Here is a 22,015-nt window from a genome sequence, read left to right as displayed (position 1 = left end):
TCATCATACTCAAAGTATATGAAGTGTTATACATCATTTCCTATTTAATTGATCCGGCAGCGGAAGCAAATGGAGTCAATCAAATATGTTCAACTCGATTGAACTAATCATGAATCTTATCAACATAAGACTTCTTATTTGACGCTAATATCATGTAGATTTATCTACATAAATCTAGATATTAAAGATGTATTATATTACTCCAAGTCTTAATTCATTCGCAATGATCAATATGTCATCAATATATAAGACTACTAAAATTTCCGTAACTCCCACTAAACTTCATGTATAAACACAACTTCTCGACTTATCGAGAAAAGTTTATACCATGATCAATTCATTGAATCCAACTCATTGATGTCCTACTTAATACCATCTCTTAAGTTGCACATTATCTCAAGATTGCAAGAATCTACAAAACTCAAACATGTATTGAATACATTCCTTCTAATTGAAGAAGTGGTTTTTAGATTCACTTGCTATATGTTTATCATCATAATGAAACACAATCCCTAAGAAGATCCAAATAGACTTAAGCATTTCAACTAGTGCAAAACCCTTTGCTACCAATCAAACTTTGAAATCTCTCTTTATTAGTGCAAAACCCTTTGACACTAATCAAGCCTTTTATTTCGGATTTTCATGGCTCTAAGCCTTGTATTGAGTTGTGACTTAAACATTCTCATGTAAGTCATATGTTCATTACTTTCTAGAAGTAACATGAGTCAATTAATTGCTTTGTAAGTTGTAGGCTTTTTACTTTCTAAAAGTAACACTAATTCATCATCTTCAACAAGTGATGAGTTTAACCTCCTAGGTTTTGAAGAAACAACGTCTTACACAAAACGTCTCATGTAGCCAAAGTCTTTCTTGGCCACAAAACGTCTCATGTAGCCAAGAAAGACCAGTTTCTTGCGACATACAATTCTTTGTGGCTCTTGAATAATTTATCCTACTCTGTCTTCTAGAAATAAACTCGTATTCTAGAAGGACAGCTACACGAGCCACAAACTCGTTGTACTCGTGATTATAGTAAGGAAAAATGAGCATTTGTTTCTTATGAAAACTTACAAGCATGGTACTTTACCATTTCATATCTCATATGATTCGTTTTAGATTTAGTGGAAAAATAATTTAGACAAAATGATAAAATCCCCAAAAGGATCAAGTAACTCAAAGTAACTTGATTATAGTCCAAACCATATCGAATAGCGTTTGATTTCTTTATCCAACCACACATTATCCCATAATGCGTGCTAAGAGAGATTAATTTGTGATACTATATCACATTTCCTTTGGCTTATATCAAAGTCTTCACTTTGATAATCCCATCACGACTAAATCGTGATTCTTTGAACTCTTTGAATTTCTTCAAAGATTTCTCTATTTACCTTATTAAGTGAACATATTAGCATCAACTTAAATCGTTGGTAAAAGAAAATGATCAACCTATTTTGGATCAATGATTTACAACCTCGATTTCCTTTTCAACCAAAAGGCATGATACATCTTGCTTTGAATACAAGATACGCTTATACCATAAGATTAACAACCTAATGATTTCAAGAGTACTCGATAACTCTTTGAGTTCATCATTCTAGAATTTAAGGTTTAATCTTGGGATACCAATTTGAGTCTTGCATCATCTTCATGATATATCATTCTAGTTTGGTTTAGAATATAATCACCTTGATAATGGGCTAGCCATACATCAAATCATGGTGTATAGGGTCACAAAAGTGAAACATCTTTTCTATCTTAACAAGTTTATATTCTTATTGTGACACCCTTAAAAAATAGCGTTATCTAATTACTTAAATGCGTAAATTCTACGGAAAAACTGGTAGGATATGTTTGTAAATGGTTCAACTAGATCAAATCCTGCAATTTCAAAAAATTTTCTAACTAAACCATTCACAACCAATCCAACATTCTCAATAGACGGGTGCCAAAACCTGCAATTGCTACAATCTAACTTACTTAACACCGCTAAAGGTAAGAAAATACATAATGATACAACCCAAAATGGAAAAGGGAGACATATGTCCCTTCAAATTATATACAAACCAAAAGTTAAAAGGTTATTTACATAACCAAAAGATAAAAGGTTTCTACAAAAGAAAACCAAACTAGGTCCAAGGTTCCTTGCTCACTAGCTCGTCTGTGACCCCAACTAAGCATCAACAACCTGTCAATCGCATTTTATACAAACACGAAAGCCACAATTCAGTGGGGAGTAACTTCGAGTCCTCCCAGCCACGAATCGTCAAAATTAATGTAACATGTAATGTAACATGTAAACAATATAGGAAGCTTCGTAGAAGAAGGGGATGAGAGAGAATCTAGAGAGAGAAATTCCTTTCTAATTCTGTGGTGCTTTCTTATTACGCGCAATGGCTCGTAACAGGAAACCTAACAAAAATCCTCAGCTTAGCGTCGTCTCAAAGCCACATAATAACAAAAATAATCAAACAAATCAAAATAATAGCAAAAATAATGATCAATCAAAGAGTAAAGGTAAATCGCATCATCGTCAATTGGAGTTTTCTTCACAGGAATTTGAAGGAGACTTGGAATCTATACTGGAAGAGGAGGAATCTGACCATGAGGAGCTGAACCAAGAGGAACATGAGCAGAGTAGGCCTACACCGGAGGTTACCAAGCCTACAATTCAGATCACACGTGAAGATGTGGATGGTGAGCTTAAGTTTTGGTCCTCCTCTGTTTTTTGTTATGTTCTGGGTGCCAACCCGCCTAGTTCAGTCCTTACTGGTTTTGTTAAGAGGGTATGGCAGGCTCAGGGGATTGATAAGATCTCGTTCATGCCGAATGGGATTTTTTTGGTCCGTTTTAAAACAAAAGAACAAAGAACAATTTGTCCTTAATAATGGTCATCTACTCTTTGACAATAAACCTGTCATTGTTAATGAGTGGAAACGATCTTGAGTTGGTTAAGCATGATGTTAAATGTATCCCAATTTGGATGAAATTGTTTGATTTGGATGTGAAGTTTTGGGGTCCGACAAGCCCGGAAAAATTGAGTAGTGCGTGGGTAGGTTCATTCGTTGTGATGTGAATACCCTTCACAAAAATTTTTAGGGTTTGCCGAGTCATGATTGAGGTTGAGATTGGCCAACAATTTCTGATCATATCTTGTTTCGGATGAGAATGGCAAAACTCGTAAAGCAAGGGTTCAAGGTATGATTAGTTACCTCTATCATGTTCCAAATGTAAGGGATTGGGTCATTTGGCTGACAATTGTAGGAAGGATGGGGCTAAACTGTGACACGAAAGTCCGGAAACCTAGGAAGATGGGTAACAAGACTGTGCAAAGCAAGTTCAAGCTCCACCAAAAGTGGTGTGGTGAAACCTAGGCAACCTATAGTTCCCTCCACCCCCGTGAATATTCGACAATTAAAACACCGTGATTGTTCCTAATACCCCGGTGGTGGAGAGTACTATGCCCGTAAGATTGCTTACCAGGTTTCTCAAGCATGGTACGGGGGGAGAAGAAGTCTTTTACTCCTGGTGGTTTAACTTTTATGGAGTCTCTAACTCAATCTATTCAGAAAACTAGGTTGGGAATTATGGAGAATCGTGTTGTGGAAAAAGGGGAGACTAGTAAGGGTAATGCTCAATATGGGTAGTATTGGTCTATGGAATGTGAGGGGTATGAATAAGCCTAATAAGCAACAAGAAATAAAAAGATTGTTAAGCGGGAATAATGTAGGCTTGGGTGGTTTGTTTGAAACTAAAATAAAAGGTAATAATGGGAATAATGTAAGGAATGTCCTTTGTGATACTTGGTCTATTTGTACCAATTCTAGCCTTCATAGTGGGGGTAGAATTTGGCTGCTTTGGGACCCAGTCTTTGTATGATGTTCTTGTGCTTGACCTTCAAGTCCAGTGTATTCACTCGAAGTGTTTGATAAAGCTAGAGGGAAACGTTTTTGGTTTCTTGTTGTGTATGGTTTGAACAAGCTCTTTGAGAGGGAGCCTTTATGGGATTGTCTTCGTTCCTATTCTCGCTAGTCTAACGGGGGCTTGGATGGTGGGAGGAGATTTTAATGCTATTATGGCTTCTAATGAGCGAGTTGGTGGGGCACTGTCACAAATCTTTGAGATGAGACCTCTTTTACGGTGTTACTCATGATTGTCGGTTGTATGATCCGGGGTGCAAAGGAGCTTTCTACACTGGACAAATAAACATGATGTTGGGACAAAAGTTTGTAGCAGTTGGATAGAGTACTCATCAATCATGAGTGGCTTGCCGCATTCCCGATAGTTACTCTCATTTCTTGCCGAAGGTGTCTTTGATCATTGCCCTGGCATCATTAGGCTTGAAATGGAGAGACAGAGGACTGGTTATTCGTTCAAATACTACAACATGTGGGGCCGCCATTTTGATTATAAGGAGATTGTGAGAAATGGGTGGAATCAAGCAGGTATTTGGTTCTCCTATGTATAAGGTGGCTTGGAAATTAAAAGCATTAAAGAGTGGGTTCGGGGAAATTGAACAGGAGCGTTTGGGAATATTGAAAATCTCACTCACCTTGCTTTGAAATTGCATTGGCTCAATGTCAAGAAGGACTTAGCAAGGACCCCTAAATGTGGAGTGAATCAGCCGAGAAGGTTTATGCAAAGGAGGTGGTAAACCCGCAAAAAGCAAGGGATCGGTTCTTGTGCCAAAAAGCAAAAGTTGATTGGATGCTTCGGTGTGTTGTAACTCGCTTACTTTCATGCCAAAATTAAGAGTAGGAGGTCTCGAAATAGGGTGTTCCAAGTCAAAGATATGAATGGTGTCTTTGTGTAGTAAGCCCGAGCGATTCAAAATGCTTTTGTAGACTACTATACTTCCTTCGGGATCTGACCCTTCCATTAGGCCTCAAAAAGAAAGATTATTCAAGCATGGTAACGCCTCACTCCCGCTCATTGTGAGTTCTTTATGTCGCCCCGTCACACTGGTCTGAAGTAAAGGAGGCCATGTTCTCCATTCCGGGAATAAGGCTCCCGGCCCAGATGGCTATAGTAGCGTTCTTCAAAGACAATGGGAGATTGTTGGGGAGATATCATTAATCTTTTTGAGAATGTGTTCAGTGTCCGGCAAACTTCTCGAAACGGTGCGTAATACTATTCTTACCTTAATACCTAAGGTTGCTATGCCGAGTCGTGATGCGTTTAGGCCTATTGCCTGCTGCCGCAACACGGTTTATAAATGTATCTCTAAGGTGTTGTGTGGTAGACGGGGAAAGTGTTGCACGATATTATAAGCCAATCTCAAGGTGCTTTTATTAAAGGAAGAGACATAGTGGGCAACATTTTAATTTGTCAAGATTTAATAAAGTTATATAAGAGAAAGAGTTGCTCACCACGAGCAATGATGAAGATTGACCTTCAAAAAGCCTATGACTCAGTGGAATGGGACTTTGTTGAGGGCATGTTAGAAGCCTTGGGATTTCCTATTCATTTTCGCAAAATTGTGAAAGAATGCATTTCAACCACCTCATATTCTATTTCTCTCAATGGGGAGATTTTTGGATTCTTTAAGGGTAAGAGAGGGCTTAGGCAAGGGGACCCCCTTTCCCCTTTGCTCTTTACCATTTGCCTTGAGTATCTGAGTAGAATCCTTTTGGTGGTTCAAAAGCATCATTTGTTTAGGTATCACCCTTTATGTAATAGGATTCATTGGTGGCTCACCTTTGCTTTCTTTGATGACCTCATATTGTTTTGTAGAGGGAGAGAGGTTCTATTGAGCTTTTGATGAAAGCTTTCTCTCTTTTTCTAAAGCTTTCGGGCTTACCATGAATACTAGTAAGTCTAGTGTCTATTGTAATGGAATGGAGGAACATACTCTCAGGGAGGTGGAGTTGATCACTGGCATGAAAAGAGGAACAGTGCCCTTCACCTATCTTGGGGTCACTGTGTCCCCAAAGAGGCTCTCTGTGCGGGGTGTCAATGCTTAGTTGATAGAGTGGTGGACAGAATTAGAGGTATGGGGTCCAGAAAGCTTTCTTATGCAGGGAGGGTGGTGCTTATCAAAGTCGTTCTAAGCACCCTTCATTGCTCTTTGGGCTAGGATTTTTATCCTACCTAAGGTGGTGATTTCTAAAATTGAAGCTATTTGCAGAGGGTACTTGTGGCATGGAGCAGATCAAAGGGAGAGCCCAGCTCTTGTTTCTTGGGCCACTATCTGTCAACCTAGGAAACAAGGGGGTTTGGGATTGAAGGATTTTCATGTTTGGAACCTTGCCATGGTGGGAAAATATGCCTGGTGGGTGGCAAACAAGGAAGATCATTTATGGGTTCGATGGGTACATGCTGTATACATCAAATCCTCTTTCTGGTGGGATTATATACCTGGTCTGGGTGCAGCTGGGCTTGGAGGAAAATCTGCCAGGTTAAGCATCTTTTGAAACCTTATTTATCAAACTTAACTAGTGAGGAGCATTACTCTATAACAGCGGGATATCAGTGGCTTAAACCTGATATAGGGCCTGTGCCCTGGTATCCTTGGATGCTGAATCAATGGCTGATTCCAAAGCAACAGTTTATTGTGTGGTTGGTAGCTCAGAGAAGGCTATTAACTCAAGACAGACTACACAGAATGGGGATTATACAGGGTAATTCTTGCTTTTTGTGTGGGATGCAGGAGGAGAGTGTGGAACACTTGTTTTTTGAGTGTCCGTTTAGCAGACAATGCAGGGACCTGATTAGTACTTGGTGCAGGGTGTCCCTACCTATGCATAATTGCATCAGTTGGTGGACTGGTTTAAGGCAGGCTGCTGCTTGCAGGAAGAAAATTATAGCTATCATATTGTCTAGTCTGGTTTATCATGTATGGCAGTGTAGGAACAAATGTCGAGTTGATGTTTGTGTTGTTAGACCTTGTATTGTTCTTACAAGGGTCCGATCGATGTTAAATTGCGTCTAGGTCAGTGTAATGTTAGAAGTAAGAATGCTCTAGCTTTGGCATGGGTAGAGTATCTTAAGGCTTAGAATGAGCTTTTAGAAGTTGTGGGAGTTGTGGCTCAAATAGCTTGTATTGTGTGGGACTTTCTTATTTTAAAATGAGAACTTACATTTTCCCAAAAAAACATGTAAACAATATGATAAACCATGTAATTATCATGTAATCTAACCTATGACCCCTAAACTGACCAAACTAAACTATCATGTGAATCATATAATTCAAATAGTAATCCAAACTTTATCAATCAGAATCGGCTTACATCTCACCTATTACGATTCATAAAATCACCATACAAGAAAGGGCAATATATCAAAGACAGGCATAAGTTCTTAGCACGGTCAATAGTCACTTTGTAACTCGAGTCTATACCACGAGGTAGGGAAGGTAATCGAACCGGTATCTTGGCTCAGCGGTTAATATTAATAAAACATGGCCAAGAGACAACACAACCCTAGCCTAAAATCTGCGCAGACCTAGACATGCGGATACACACCACCGCACCCAAGACCCACAACTTTTTTTTAAAACAAAGTGAAGTGAGTACCCTAAGGAGTCCACCAAAGGGTTGGCTAGTACTTAAGCTGACCACTTACTATCAAAATAAGTAACTGAGGTCATGCCCCAACTTGGATAAACATCCACTAGTCAGGAGCACAAAGGCTATCAAGCAGTGAACATATACTCGTCAAAGACTATAAAGACCTATCTATGATGAAGGCCGAAATACTCACCTAGGACCTAGTCCCAGCTAGTCCCAGCTTGAATACTTTAGCCCACACCACACAAGACTCACCACACAAGTCAAGTAAGACACCCACTTAACCTTAAGAGGGCAAAAAGTTCAACTACCAACATAAATTCTAACCTTCTATCATGTGAAAGGCTATATAAATGTCTATTCAGCAGATAAACCAACAGTTCCTCAATAAGTAATCAATACTGATTACCAATTCTAACAATATTAACCATATTAAAGGCTTCAGGGAATCTAGGGCCATTACTACAAAATAAGAAACTATTTAAATTCAACTAACTAAATAAGAAGCTATTTAAATTCAACTAACTACACATGTGAAATAGAGATATAATAAATGGCCTAAAGCAAGAAAAAGGCCGATTATCTAATTCATTCAACCGAATTTTTACCCGCAACCCCACCCGGACAGTGCGGGTCAAATTGCTGGTGACCAATCACTCAATTAAGCGACATCGCATCGACCAAAGGGACTAAGGCTCGGTTTTCAAGCAATCAACAAAACATTACATTTATCGCTATAAAATTCATTTTGAGCCTATTAATTACAATTTCATTTTGTAAACTATCTTAACATGTGATAACTATTAATATAAGCATAGTTTTACCATTAACATAATTTTTATTATTAATATGATTCAATTCCTAAAGTGTACTCATACTAACTATGTCATTAATAAACCCGAAATGACAAATTTTGCATGGAAAACCGCGAAACAAGCAACGGACCGACCCGGGCCATCCGTGGGCTAGCCGTGGGCTGGCACTTGGCTGCCGGCCTCTCTTGCCGCCACCCATACTCCTCTTTTTTTCCGTTTTTCTTCATTTTAACTCGTTTTAAGCATAATCTAATCGTTCCCATATCATTTCCATACTATTATGATAATTTAAGCTAACAATTGACATGCATGCAACCATTCTAAACATGTAAAAATTACTACACAAACAAAAATTACAAAACATACAAAAATCAAAAACATGTGACGATCTTTCGTCGAGTAACTCGAAATATGTTACCTTAAGCTAGAAAAAAGAGCAATTAGCACCTCAAACCCAAACCCTAACTAGCAACTATCCGCTATCTTCGATAATATACGAGTCCCCAAACTCGTCCTCCAATTCTTCACCTAAATAAACCGTAAAAACACAAAGATAAGTATATAAATACCGAAAATACCGAATTTTACCCAAAATTCGTCTTAAACAACTTCAAGAAAACTGAAATTAAATTATACCCAGTTGTAGATCGCGACGAGAGGATTCCGGAAAGGTAAATTTCGTGAAAAACCGATAAGAAATGAAGGAGTTGTGTCGATTTTAGCTTGGAATGAAGAAAAGTGTGTTTTGGGAATTAGAGAAGATGAAGATAGAGTAAAATCAGAAAAAAGAAAGAAAAGGGAGGGGCTGGTCCGCGGGAAAGGGAAGAGGAAAGGAGAAGAGCGGGATTTTTAGTCGGGATTTTTACGAGTCGGGTTTGACTTGTTTCAATAATAATTAAATCCGTAAGTCAAATGCAAATTCCGTCAAGACCAAAGTTTTTAAACACGAGATTACAATAAAATTGAGTATTCAAACTACCCATTTCCAAATTCGTTTACCCAACGTTCAAAAGAATTGTCATTTTCCCCCCGATACGCCCTTATTTCGAAATAAAAAGTTTTACACGGTTTAAACTATTTTTAAACATTTCAAAACTATCAAAATAAATACTTTTCTTCAAAATATAATAAAATTATATTTCTTTGAATTATTTTTACTTTAAATACATTAATGTCAAATTTTACTTGATTAATTAATTATTTTCGAAATATATTAACGATCCGAAATTACGGAGCGTTACACTTATTTAGAGTTTATGCACTTAATAGTCATAATTAAGTACAACTATAAATCCTAAAACTAGATTGAGTACACAATGACTCTATCTCTCGACATTATTTGATGCTAGTCGTCATATTCTAATCGTCCTATGTATCAAATACAATGATGAAAACCACCACTGGTTTCTAATATTGACGAAGTAGTACTAGCAAAATTTATGTTAATCAAATAAACATTTAAAGAAGAAGGTCCCATTAGATGTCCCACAACTAACTTGTTGATTCTTCAATAATATGGGGTAGTTTCTTTTCTAGCGGGCAACAATTTAAGATAATGGAAACTTTATCGGTCGAGATTGATAGGTCTAGTATCGTTATTCTCAATAACTTTACTTTTAACATTACCATGTATCAATTCCATTCTAATTTTACTTCGTTAAACCTCACCCTTTTCTTAACGGTTTAAGAGAATGCTCCCACTCATTTCAATGAGTCTTTGCTAAGAGAAGCAAAAATGAAATTCATGAAGACTACTCTTCATTCGTTTGTTTAGTCTTAAAACTTTCATTGAAGTGGTTGCGGTATTTTGGTCAATTACAATTTCTAACAAATCTAGTCACCAAAATGATTTAACGTTTCAAAGTACTTAACTCAATTAAGCATATGAGAAACAATTTATTGTAAGTAGATATGTGAGTCAAGAATCAAAAACCCTTTTGATCACGAATAACTCTTATCTATACTCTTCACAAGAGATCCTTTGCAATGGTTCATATGAGGTTTTAATGGAGATTTGAATTAAAATCGAAATGATACTAATTTGAACTAAAATTGAAATGATATCGTATATAAATTGAGGTAAAGAAATAGAATGATGTAAACGATGTGACAACGGAATGATGAAAACTAACATTTATCATCATAATAATACTTGTAAATAATTTAACAAGTAAAGCATTTACATAGTGACCTCTACCCAACTATTATAAATGATTCCAAGATCCAAATTCATATTAACTTGGGCACGGTGTGGCCGATAAATCCCTTATCAATATAACTCGGTGGATTAACTCTTTAATCGATTCTAGTTTTAGAACTCTTGGTCGATAAAATTACATTAACATTTATCTTTAGCCCGGAACACATGCAACTACGGTCACGAATACTTCCGTTGAGCTCAATCCAAATTTCGAATAAATGTGTCCATGATCCAAACCCACATTAACTTGGGCACGGTGTGGCCGATAAATCCCTCATCAACATGAATTCGGTGGATAGACATTTATCACCCACTTCCCCTACGTAACAAGGTTTGTACCCCGGTGTGGCCGAGCGCACTCCCTCATGAAATAGGTTTTCATGGTTTCTACTTTTTGGTAAGGCTAAGTCTCAATTGTTTATTTTAGCGAGAGGTCATGTCAATTTATTATCTATCACGTTTTAAGTGAACTAAAGCGGTGAACTACGATAATTGTAATTGACACGGTCGATAAACTCGATTAAAATGCATGTTTAGTTATGGCGATTTAGCGATGCATGCAACATATAAATAAAATGTAAAGTATAAATAAATTTCTAGTATGGCCTTCCTAAAATAGTAAATCTAATAAACTATTACAAATTCGAAAACCAACTCCTTTGGTCCCTTGAAATTCGGTCTTGGCACGCACTTCAAGGCAACACTTTCTTTGAAGGATCGCCTTCTTGAATGACACCATTTTTAAGGAACTCCGGAATAAATAAATTACATAATAAATTACATAATTTTCTATTATACATTTGTAATTAAATAAAAATAAATCTATTAAATTACAAAACGGTGATACGAGATCACAATAAATTACAACCGAATCGATATTCCCATACATTTCGGGTAATATCAATTAAAAACTAAGGTCATACTAAGTAAAATTACATAATTCAAAAATTACATAAAATTAAAATATGACAATCATAAATAAAATGCAGCATTATAATATGTATGAACATGCTCAATTTTATGCTAAATCGTCTTTTAAGAGCCAATATCGTATATTAATCGGTTTTACCGATTTGCGTGATTTAACTTATTAAAAATCACAATAATTACATAAATTCATATTTATGTACAAGTTAATTACTCTAACCAACTTAGAACTCAAAATTAGTCTCCACTAACATTTTGACAATAATTAACCTTGATTTCTTAATATTGTTCATAAATATACCTAAAATACAAAAATATGATATAAACTTCAAGTTAAATGATAAAAATTTCAAATAAATTCAAAATTTGAAATTTAAACTCATGAACATTCTGGAAAAAAAACCATGACACTCATAATGTTCAAAACTTAGGTTAAAAATTTCGAAAATTTATTGAGAAAAACAATGTTGCGGTTTATCGATTTTAACAATTATGATCCTAAAAATATGAGAAAATATTCATTAACTTTTCACTTTTAGATCTGAAATATATGATAAAATGCAACATGTGACTTTTTTCTTTAGTCATGAAGTATGTTTTAGCATTTTTACTAATTAAAGTCACTATTTATGTGATTTTTCATCAAAAACTCATAAATCATGCATAAAGACTTCATTATAGCCAAATATTTTACACACATCTTGTAAAATTTCATGTGACAACATACTAAATTTCCATGACCAGATTCGAAATATAACTCATATTAACCTATTTACCCATTTAAATAGGATTTTAACTTTCCAAATTTCGAGAAATACAACTCATTTAATTATTGTAGGCACGGAAAATTTATTAAAGTGCCAAATAAATAAAATGAATTAATTATTTTTGAGTTAATACCAAATTTTAACTTAATTTAATTAATTTGTCCCGATTAAATAAAATATGGGCCGATTCGGATTACAAAAGGAGTTGTTCGGATCACTAAACCCAGAAAGAGTTAAATTTGGGCCAAGGTTACTTATAAACCCACAAATGGGCCTGTGACCATCAAAGTCCAACAAGGGGATTTGAAACTCTATAAATAGAGCTCTCCTCATTCATTCAAGTTGTTGGAAATTCATAATTGCAAAGGAGCTAGAGAGAACAAGGTACAAATTCCTACAAATCCTCTCTGTCAAAATCATTGCAAGCAGTCAACAAGCACATCAAATCGTGCCACCTGCGTTGAAGATTCAATCACAAGTTCAAACCTTCAAGAGAGATTCAAGTCATCGCGACCCTCTCAAGAAATCAAATTTACATCGCGCGTAGAGCAATTAAATTTGTCTACACGCGCACCCCTCACGTGTACCCCGTACACGTACCCTTTACAGCACATTAGAATCAGAGGATACATTAGAGATTGTACACGTACTTTTGATATTTATTAATAAAATATAATTGTTTCCTTGTTTTGTATTTGATTATCGCAATACAAAATTTTTGTTACAAATTTTGGTGAACCCGACGTGAACATCTCTACCTCTCATCTCTACTGCTGTTTTATTCAAGTCTACCAAAACAAGAAGATGTCTACTAAGCAAAACATCTCCTCCAGTCCATCCAAGAAGACCTACGCAGATATCCTGCAAGGTACCCCCATTGCTGCTACCTCCCCTGCTACGCAGTCAGTTGGCATCTCCACAAGAAGAATGGCGAAGAAGGCTGGCAATCAATGCTGCCGCCGATCTACGCCCGCACACGTCCCAACTAGGCCGCGCAAATTCTCTCGCCTCCTCCATAGCTGCTGCCGCTACAGCACTCTTGGCTGCCTCATCTCCTTCACGCGAGGAGGGTAGAAGTGTTAAGGCTGACAAAAAGGCTTCCCCCTGCAAATCCAAGGCGTCGCCAAAGAAGAAAGAAACATCAACTCCTAGTGTCGCTTCAGTTATGGTGATAAGTGGTGATACCCTTGAGGATCGAATGCAAAAAATGAATGAACTCCTTGAGAAGATGATGAAGGAGAATGAAGAAAAGAACAAAAAAATTGATGAGCTCCAAAAAGAGGTGGTGGCACTCCGTGACAGGAAGGCCGAGAGCGAGCATGGTGACACCGATAGGGATGTTGATAGCGATAGAGAAGTTGGCGAAGATAGGGAAAAGCCAAAGAATGAGATCAACAACTTCACTGAAGAGAAGCTGCAGGAGTTAATAGCCAAGACGATCAAGTGTCAGTTGGATGATAGCTCGACAAGTAGTGGACGCTACATCAAGCCTTACACTAAGAGGATTGATAGTCTGCGCATGCCATCGGCTATCGGCCTCCAAAATTTCAACATTCGACGGGAAGGGAACCCAAAGCAACACATCGCTCACTTCGTCGAAACATGCAACAATCTTTCGAACAGAAGGTGATCGTTTGGTGAAGCGATTCGTTCGTTCGCTCAAAGGGATCGCATTCGACCGGTACACGAGATCCGGACTCGAGTCAATTGACGGTGGGGTCACATGGAAGGTGAATTCCTCAACAGATTCTACAAAGACACAGGACGTGTCGTCGGCATGAGCGAATTGACAAAGACACTCAATGGCAAGATGAGCTGTCGTCGATTACATCAACAGTGGCGTGCGCTGAGTTTGGAATGCAAGGATCGCTTAAGTGAAGCGTCGCAGCGATTGAAATGTGCGTCAACGGGATGAAATGGGACATTCTTTACATCCTGAAAGGGATCATGCCAAAGAGCTTCCAAGACCTGGCTACCCGCGCCCATGACATGGAGATCACAATCAAAGAACATGGTAGTGCTCGACCAAGTTCTTCTAAGGTGCCAAGTGAAAAGAAGGAGTTCAAGAAAACTGATAAGAACTCCAAATCGTCGACAAAGGAAACAATGGTCGTCGAAACCAGCAGTGCACCTGTGAAAATATCGTCAAAGCCTAAGTATGAAAAGAAGAAAGAGTCATTCTCTTACAACTACCAACGAGACAAGCCTACATTGAAAGAGTTGCAGGCTAAGAAATACCCATTCCCAGATTCGACTTATGCGGAATGCTCGATGACCTCTTAGAGAAGAAGGTTATACAATTGCCCGAGTCGAAGCGCCCTGAGCAAGCAAACAAGACAAACGATCCCAATTACTGTCGTTATCACAGGCTGGTGAGTCACCCTATTGAAAAGTGTATAACACTCAAGGAGAAGATCATGCAGCTCTCCAAGGAGGGGAAGATCATTCTTGACTTGGATGACACAGTAACTACAAATCAAACTACGTAGTCTTGGAGCAACTTTGACGAGCCAATTATACGCAAGGACAATGTGTGTATATGTTGCAATTCGGAAGTTTTGAGCTGTGGCATTCGAGATCCAAGGGTCATTGCCGTCGCTACCTCCAATGTCATTGGAAGAAAAACTACCTCCTCAGAATAAGAATGAGGAAAAGAAGCATGAAGATGACGATGAGGGTTGGACTTTGGTTACGCGCAAGAAGTCAAAGAAACAAACAAGGCAGACAGCGCAACATGTTCACCGTCAAAGAAAACAATCAAAGAAGACGAAACCTCGCAAGACGAAGGGAAAGAAAAAGTCCAAAATAGTTGTCAAACCACATGTCTTGCCAATTGATTTGTTGGAACAAGAACCACCAAGTCCCGTCACCTTAGAAGAATTCTTCCCGCGAGATTTCATGAACAAGGTTACTGCGTGCACCATCTCGGCTCATCGAAGGTGGCGACGATGAAAAGAAGAATGAGGAAAGGGGCCTAGATGATGCGGTATCACCACAACAGTCTCATTCTGAAAAAGAGAACGAAATAGTGGCTGCTCTCGATGCCCTTCCTACAAACATGGGGTGGAAACAAATCTTTCATCTACCTAAAGATAAGCGTGGCGATAATTCAAGGACTTGAGAAGCCAGAATTGTACGCAGGCAAGATGAAGGAAAAATGCGAGCCTCCTGAGCAATCAACTGGATGTGTCTCCTGCAATGCAGCTTTGAGTTTCTCAGATGAGGATTTACTTCTTGGATCCAAGCCTCACAACAGGCCACTTTATGTGTCGGGGTACATCCGGGGGCAAAAGGTCAAGCGCATCTTAATAGATGGAGGCTCAGGAGTCAATCTCATGCCAAAATCCACCATGAATGAATTAGGGATCACAATGGATGAACTCTCCAGTAGTCGAACAATGATTCATGGTTTCAACTTGAATGGGGAGCGCGCAGTTGGCATGATCCGCGTGAACCTTACCATGGCTGATCTTTCTTCCGACACATTGTTCCATGTCATGGATGGCAAGACATCGTTCAAACTATTGCTGGGACGACCTTGGAAGCATGAGAATGGAGTTGTCGCCTCAACCCTCCATCAATGCTTGAAATATTATCGTGGTGGTGAAAGAAAGATAGACGGAGATGCCAAACCTTTCTCTAAGATCGACTCTTTCTTCGCTGATGCAAAATTCTTTGAAGAGAATGGTACTTCCAGTGAGTTCATGCCAACCACTATCTCTTCAACAGGAAAAGGGGGTAAGCGGGAAAAGAACATCATCAAAGAAGATAGTGCTGCAAATCCTGCTAAAGAAAATGATGTTAAGAAAGATGTAGACAAGGTCAACAAAACAGCTACTCCTGTTGCGTCACCCAAGAAGCAAGAGACGCCGCAGAAGACTACACCACCAGTACTACGCTACATCCCGAAGTCTCGCCGCAAAGATGGAGAGAGTCCGTTTGCAGAGTGTCTAACACCAAAGATAGAGCCTAAGGATAAAAAATCAAGTCTGGTGTTCAAGCAGGAATGGGTGGCCAAAGTCGTTACACCTCTACCAAGTTCATCTCAAATGAAGATTGTGAGACCTCCTCCGAATGGTTTCGTCTGTTCATCCAGTCAATCATCAAGTGAGGAAAATAAGGGGATATTTGATTCCAATGCTTACAAGCTACTTGCGAAGGCTGGATATGACTTTACAAATCCGACTCCTCTCGGCAAAGTTATAGAAGTTGAGCCGTACGGTCTTAACAAAGCGCAACATGAAGTGTTCAAGCAAGATGGGAGCTTCATGGTGACCAGGGCCGGGCTCGGATATGAGTCTCTGCTTTGTGAAGATTGGTGCTCGTAGAAAAGGGCTCTGCATCTTCTCAAAGACATCACAAGTAGAAGAGGTCGAAGAAAATGAAGAAGGAGAGGAAAAGATGCATCCATCTTCAGTCTTCGATCGAATAAGTCCACCTGCAGAGAAGTGTCGTCCTTCTATATTTACAAGGTTAGGGAGACCAAATTCTTCAACCAAACACATTTCTGTCTTTGCTAGGCTTGGCAATCAAGGAGAAAGTAAGGTCAAAGTGTCAACACCTTCGTTGCGCATAAACAAAAAGGGCGCAATACATGAACGCTTGGGTGTTCCATCAAAAACAGTCTTCAGTCGACTAGGGGCTCTCAAGAGGAATAGTGGTGAGGGTCGTCCTCTCTCAACTTTTGCAACACAAAATGAAGAAGAAGTAAGAGTAAGCGATGATTTGAGAAGCGCAATACCATCTCGCATGAAGCGTATGCAAGTAGTGGATATCATCCAACATGAGCCACTCAAAGCAAGGAGGCGCATACTAGTTCTCACAGGCCGGTCAAAAATGTTGAGCCTATTCCTTCCTCTTCACGTCCCTCGATGTAAAGAAGCCGGAGATTTAGAAGTTACAACGTCGTCATATCATATCACAAAGAGAAGAGATACCGACGAGAATGAAGAAGTTGAGGCCGATGAGGCCCCTGAAACACTTGAAGACGGGGGCAATCGTTGTGGATGAACTCAAGGAACTCAATTTGGGAACTACCGAAGATCCTCGCCCCATTTATGTCGGTGCTTTGCGACTAAGGAAGAAGAAGAGGAGTACTACAAGTTGTTGGTCGAGTACAAAGATGTCTTCGCTTGGAGCTATAAGGAGATGCTGGACTCGGCCAAAAATTGCAGTTCATCGTCTAGCAATCAAGAAAGGCACCAATCCCAAAAAGCAACCTCAACGTCGTTTCAGGTCGGAGCTTGTACCTGAAATTGAAAAGGAAGTCAATAAACTCATTGAAGCAGGTTTCATTCGAGAAGTCAAATATTCTACTTGGATAGCAAACATTGTCCCGTCGAAAGAAGAATGGACAAGCTGCGCATATGTGTCGACCAGAGACCTTAATGATGCATGCCCAAAAGATGACTTCCCTTTGCCGATTCTGAGTTGATGATTGACGCAACCACCTTTGGTCATGAAGCCCTCTCATTCATGGATTGTACTGCTGGTTACAATCAAATACATATGGCACCTGAAGATCAAGAAGCAACAGGTTTTCGAACCCCAAAAGGGATCTTACTACTGGTCGGTCATGCCGTTTGGATTGAAGAATGCTGGCGCTACGTACCAACGCGCAATGCAAAAGATCTTTGATGACATGCTGCATAAAATAATAGAGTGTTATGTTGATGACGTGGTTGTCAAATCAAAGAAAAGAGAAGACCATATCAAAGACCTTCGAACCGTCTTTGAAAGACTTAGAAAATGTCAACTCAAGATGAATCCACTCAAGTGTGCGTTCGGTGTCACATCTGGGAAGTTCTTGGGGTTTGTGGTCAGGCATAGAGGCATTGAAATTGACCAAACAAAAATTAAAGCCATCAACGAAATGCCGGAACCAAAGACGTTAAAAGAGTTGCGCGGATTGCAAGGACGTTTGGCATACATCCGAAGGTTCATATCTAACCTAGCAGGACGTTGCCAACCATTCAGCCATCTCATGAAAAAGGATGCTCCATTCCAATGGGATGAAAAATGCAAAAATGCTTTTGATAGCATCAAGAAGTACTTGGCCAGTGCACCAGTGCTGGGGGCACCAATTCCAGGAAAGCCACTTGTCCTCTACATCGCAGCACAAGAACGCTCACTGGGGGCAATGTGTGCTCAAGAAATTGAAGACCGTAAAGAGAGAGCACTCTATTACTTGAGTCGTACCTTGGTTGGAGCCGAGTTGAATTACTTGCCCATAGAGAAGATATGTCTTGCTTTGGTGTTCGCCATCCAGAAGTTGAGACACTACATGCAGGCGCATACCATACACGTGGTCTCAAAAGCTGATCCAATCAAGTACATACTCTCAAGACCAGTCTTGTCTGGAAGACTTGCGAAATGGGCAATGTTACTTAAGCAGTATGACTTGGTGTTCGTGCCTCAAAAGGCTGTCAAAGGCCAAGCTATCGCCGACTTCTTTGCTGATCATCCAGTGCCAGCAGAGTGGGAAATTTCAGATGACCTCCCAGGAGAAGAAATTTTCTATGTGGACGTCCTACCTCCATGGCAAATGTACTTTGACGGTGCTGCAAGGAAGGACGGAGCTGGAGCCGGAGTTGTATTCGTAACTCCACAAAATCATCTCATGCCATACTCCTTTACGCTCACTCAGTTGTGCTCAAATAATATGGCAGAATACCAAGCTCTCATACTCGGCCTCCAAATGGCGATCGAAATAGGTGTTGGAGATATGGACATCTACGGCGACTCGAAACTGGTGGTCAACCAAGTCCTTGGTGAATATGAAGTAAAAAAGGAAGACTTGATTCCCTACCATCAACAGGCATTACAACTGCTGAATCAACTTGACGACATCCATGTTGGTCATGTACCAAGGAGTGCCAATAAGTTGGCTGACGCGCTTGCTAATCTTGCAGCCACTTTGGCACTGGGGGCAGAAGAGTCTATGCAAGTCCCAGTCTGCAATCGTTGGGTAGTATCATTGCTTGAAGAAGAGGAAAATGTAGATACAACCAACATGATATGCGTCTACACAGTTGATGAAGATGACTGGCGTCAACCTATCATTGATTTTTTGGACCACCAAAAACTACCCGATGATCCCAGACACAAGGTAGAAATACGTCGACGTGCTCCAAAGTTCATTCACTATAAAGGGACACTCTACAGACGTTCTTTCTCAGGCCAATGGTTGAGGTGTCTAAGTAAGGACGAAGCTACTGAAGCAATGCATGAAGCTCATTCTGGCATTTGTGGTGCTCATCAATCTGGGCCTAAACTTCATGATCGTGTAAAGAGAATGGGATATTACTGGCCAACCATGGTGCAAGATTGTATGGACTTTGCAAAAAAATGTGAACCCTGTCAGTTCTACGCAAACTTCATACACCAACCGCCGGAGCCGTTGCATCCTACTGTTTCTTCATGGCCCTTTGAAGCTTGGGGACTTGATGTTGTGGGACCTCTTACTCCAAAGGCCTCAAATGGACACGAGTATATCCTTCGCCACCGACTACTTCTCAAAATGGGCGAGAAGCCATCACACTACGGGAAGTGAAGAAAGAAAATGTTGTGGACTTCATTAGAACCCAAATCATCTGAGATATGGTGTACCTCAACGTATCACAACTGATAATGGGAAACAATTTTTCAACCATCTGATGACAAGTCTGGGAGAAAAATTCAAGTTCAAACAATACAAGTCATCCATGTACAATGCCTCTGCAAATGGTTTGGCTGAAGCCTTTAATAAAACTCTTTGCAACTTGTTGAGAAAAGTAGTAGCAAAGTCAAAGCGAGATTGGCATGAAAGAATTGGTGAGGCGTTGTGGGCATATCGTACCACATACAAAACACCTACTCAGGCAACCCCGTACGCGTTGGTGTATGGAGTGGAGGCCGTGTTGCCTTTGGAGTTGCAGATCCCTTCCTTACGCATTGCTATTCAGGAGGGACTCACAGATGATGAGAATGACAAATTGCGATTAGCAGAGTTGGAAGCTCTCGATGAAAAGAGATTAGAGGCTCAACAAAAGCTCCAGTGCTATCAAGCAAGGTTGTCACGCGCATTCAACAAAAAGGTGCGCCCTCGTTCTTTCCAAGTAGGAGACCTCGTCCTTGCAGTACGAAGACCAATCATCACCTCTCACAAGCCAGTTGGCAAGTTCACCTCTAAGTGGGATGGTCCATACGTGGTACAGGAGGTCTATACAAATGGTGCTTACAAAATCGTGGATGAAGACGGCGTTCGGGTAGGCCCAATCAATGGGAAGTTTTTGAAGCGTTACTATTCTTAAATCCCAACAGTAAAGGCTCCTAAGCAAGAGCGTAAACTGCAAGTCCAAGCTCCTAAGCAAGAGGTTAAACTGTATACAAAAAAAAAAAAAAAAAAAAAAAAAAAAAAAAAAAAAACAACAAAAAAAAAAAAAAAAAAAAAAAAAAAAAAAAAAAAAAAAAAAAAAATACTCCTTCCTTTATGAACTACGTCGGCTTGATCTTGTGAAATACACTTTGTGCTTCACAAGTACGTAGGCAACTTGGGTGAACATGTAGCTCAAGTGCAGCCACACCTCCAAACAAAAAAAAAAACCCTCTCTTGAACTACGTTGGCTTGATCTTGCAAGTTGTCATCTTGGTAGCTTTGCAAGTACGTAGGCAGTTTGAGCAAACACTTTGTTCAAGTGCAGCCACACCAAAAAAATTACATCAAAATAATTACTCCTGGCCCGCAAGAGTTTAAACTGTGAACGGCTAAATAAACAGTATTTTAAATATTTGTTTGTATAAATAAATATAATAAAATGTAACATTTGAAAGGGTGTTATTGCGCAGAAAAACGATTAAGACAAACAAACATCTTAGAAGCATTTGGTCCATTAGGCTACAAAAAAAAAAGGATGAAATCTAGATAATCTAAAAAAAAAAAAAAAAAAAAAAAAAAAAAAAAAAATCTAAGTGTCTATGGATCAACATCTAGAGAAGCCCGCATCTCTTCCAATTCAATTCTCCGCTCTTGAAGTAAGGCTTCCTCTTGGGACTCAAAACAGGATATCGTCAAACTCGGTTAATTCTCTCTCCAACTTTCGAAGATCATCTTGCAATGAGATTAAGGATATATCCTCGACTTCTAAATTGCTTCGCAATGTCTTTTCCTTCTCTCGTGCTTGCTGGAGTTTAGCTTCAAGATCGTTTATTTCTTCCGAGTAGCGAGAAAGTTCCCAGACTTGCTCTTTATGCTTTTCTTGCGCCTTATCATGAAGAGATTTGGTATCCTCAATCTTTTGATGCCACTCCACCCTTTTGTCCTCTAGCAATGCAGGATGATGACACTCTGCGCTCGCTTCTCGAGTGCAAGGTAAGCATGGACCGCACCCACATAAGAATCCACTCGTGCCTGTAGTGAAGAACAGTCGCCTTTGAGTTGTCGGATGCTCTCATAATACACGTTAGCCTTCATTGCCACTTCCCCTACATTAGAGAAGCTTGCATTTTTTAATTCTCCCAAGACCTGCAAGCGGATCGCGTCTAGTGCTCTGTCAAAAATCCCCTTAAGTGAAGGAGGTGGACGAAATGAGGCTTTGGAACACGTAGGGAGCATGGTAGGTTTAAATGGTATTGTTAGAGGCTTAAACGTCTGCCTTCGATCGTCAGATTTGCAAGGAGGAGACATATGAGTTGAAGCTGGACTATCCACGGCAGTTTGACTACCATTGGCAAACGAACTGTCAGTCTGGCTCCCCTGAGATGCTGGACCAGAAGAGTCTCCTACGGGTGTTGATTTATTAAGAATCATAAGCCCTTTTC

General features: G+C 39.5%; 1 protein-coding gene and 1 long non-coding RNA gene across 2 annotated transcripts; one reads left to right on the top strand and one right to left on the bottom strand.

The window, feature by feature from the left end:
• Nucleotides 1-1,858: 1,858 nt before the first annotated feature.
• On the bottom strand, nt 1,859-9,284 carry LOC141633902 (uncharacterized). The gene is made up of 3 exons (XR_012538657.1): nt 8,960-9,284; nt 8,742-8,851; nt 1,859-2,188 (listed from the first exon to the last, which is right to left on the bottom strand). It is a non-coding gene; the product is annotated as an uncharacterized LOC141633902 (long non-coding RNA).
• An 8,055-nt stretch (nt 9,285-17,339) lies between these two features.
• On the top strand, nt 17,340-21,418 carry LOC141631764 (uncharacterized). The gene is made up of 3 exons (XM_074444389.1): nt 17,340-17,505; nt 18,307-19,705; nt 21,259-21,418. Exons 1-3 carry the CDS (start codon nt 17,340-17,342, stop codon nt 21,416-21,418), a joined length of 1,725 nt encoding a protein of 574 aa, XP_074300490.1.
• The last annotated feature ends 597 nt before the right edge of the window (nt 21,419-22,015 follow it).

This window comes from Silene latifolia, chromosome Y (assembly GCF_048544455.1).
Source record: "Silene latifolia isolate original U9 population chromosome Y, ASM4854445v1, whole genome shotgun sequence".
NCBI classification, from domain to species: domain Eukaryota; kingdom Viridiplantae; phylum Streptophyta; class Magnoliopsida; order Caryophyllales; family Caryophyllaceae; genus Silene; species Silene latifolia.
The sequence above is the reverse complement of the archived record's forward strand: the minus strand, read 5'-3'. Positions and strand labels throughout refer to the sequence as shown.

Bases quoted from the DNA above. Each gene is read 5' to 3' on its own strand.
- LOC141631764 (XM_074444389.1), top strand. From the start codon at position 17,340: ATGTCTTCGCTTGGAGCTATAAGGAGATGCTGGACTCGGCCAAAAATT. The intron at 17,506-18,306 runs GTTTCATTCGAG...CACCAATTCCAG, and splicing joins CAATAAACTCATTGAAGCAG to GAAAGCCACTTGTCCTCTAC. The intron at 19,706-21,258 runs GTATATCCTTCG...GACTCAAAACAG, and splicing joins AAGGCCTCAAATGGACACGA to GATATCGTCAAACTCGGTTA.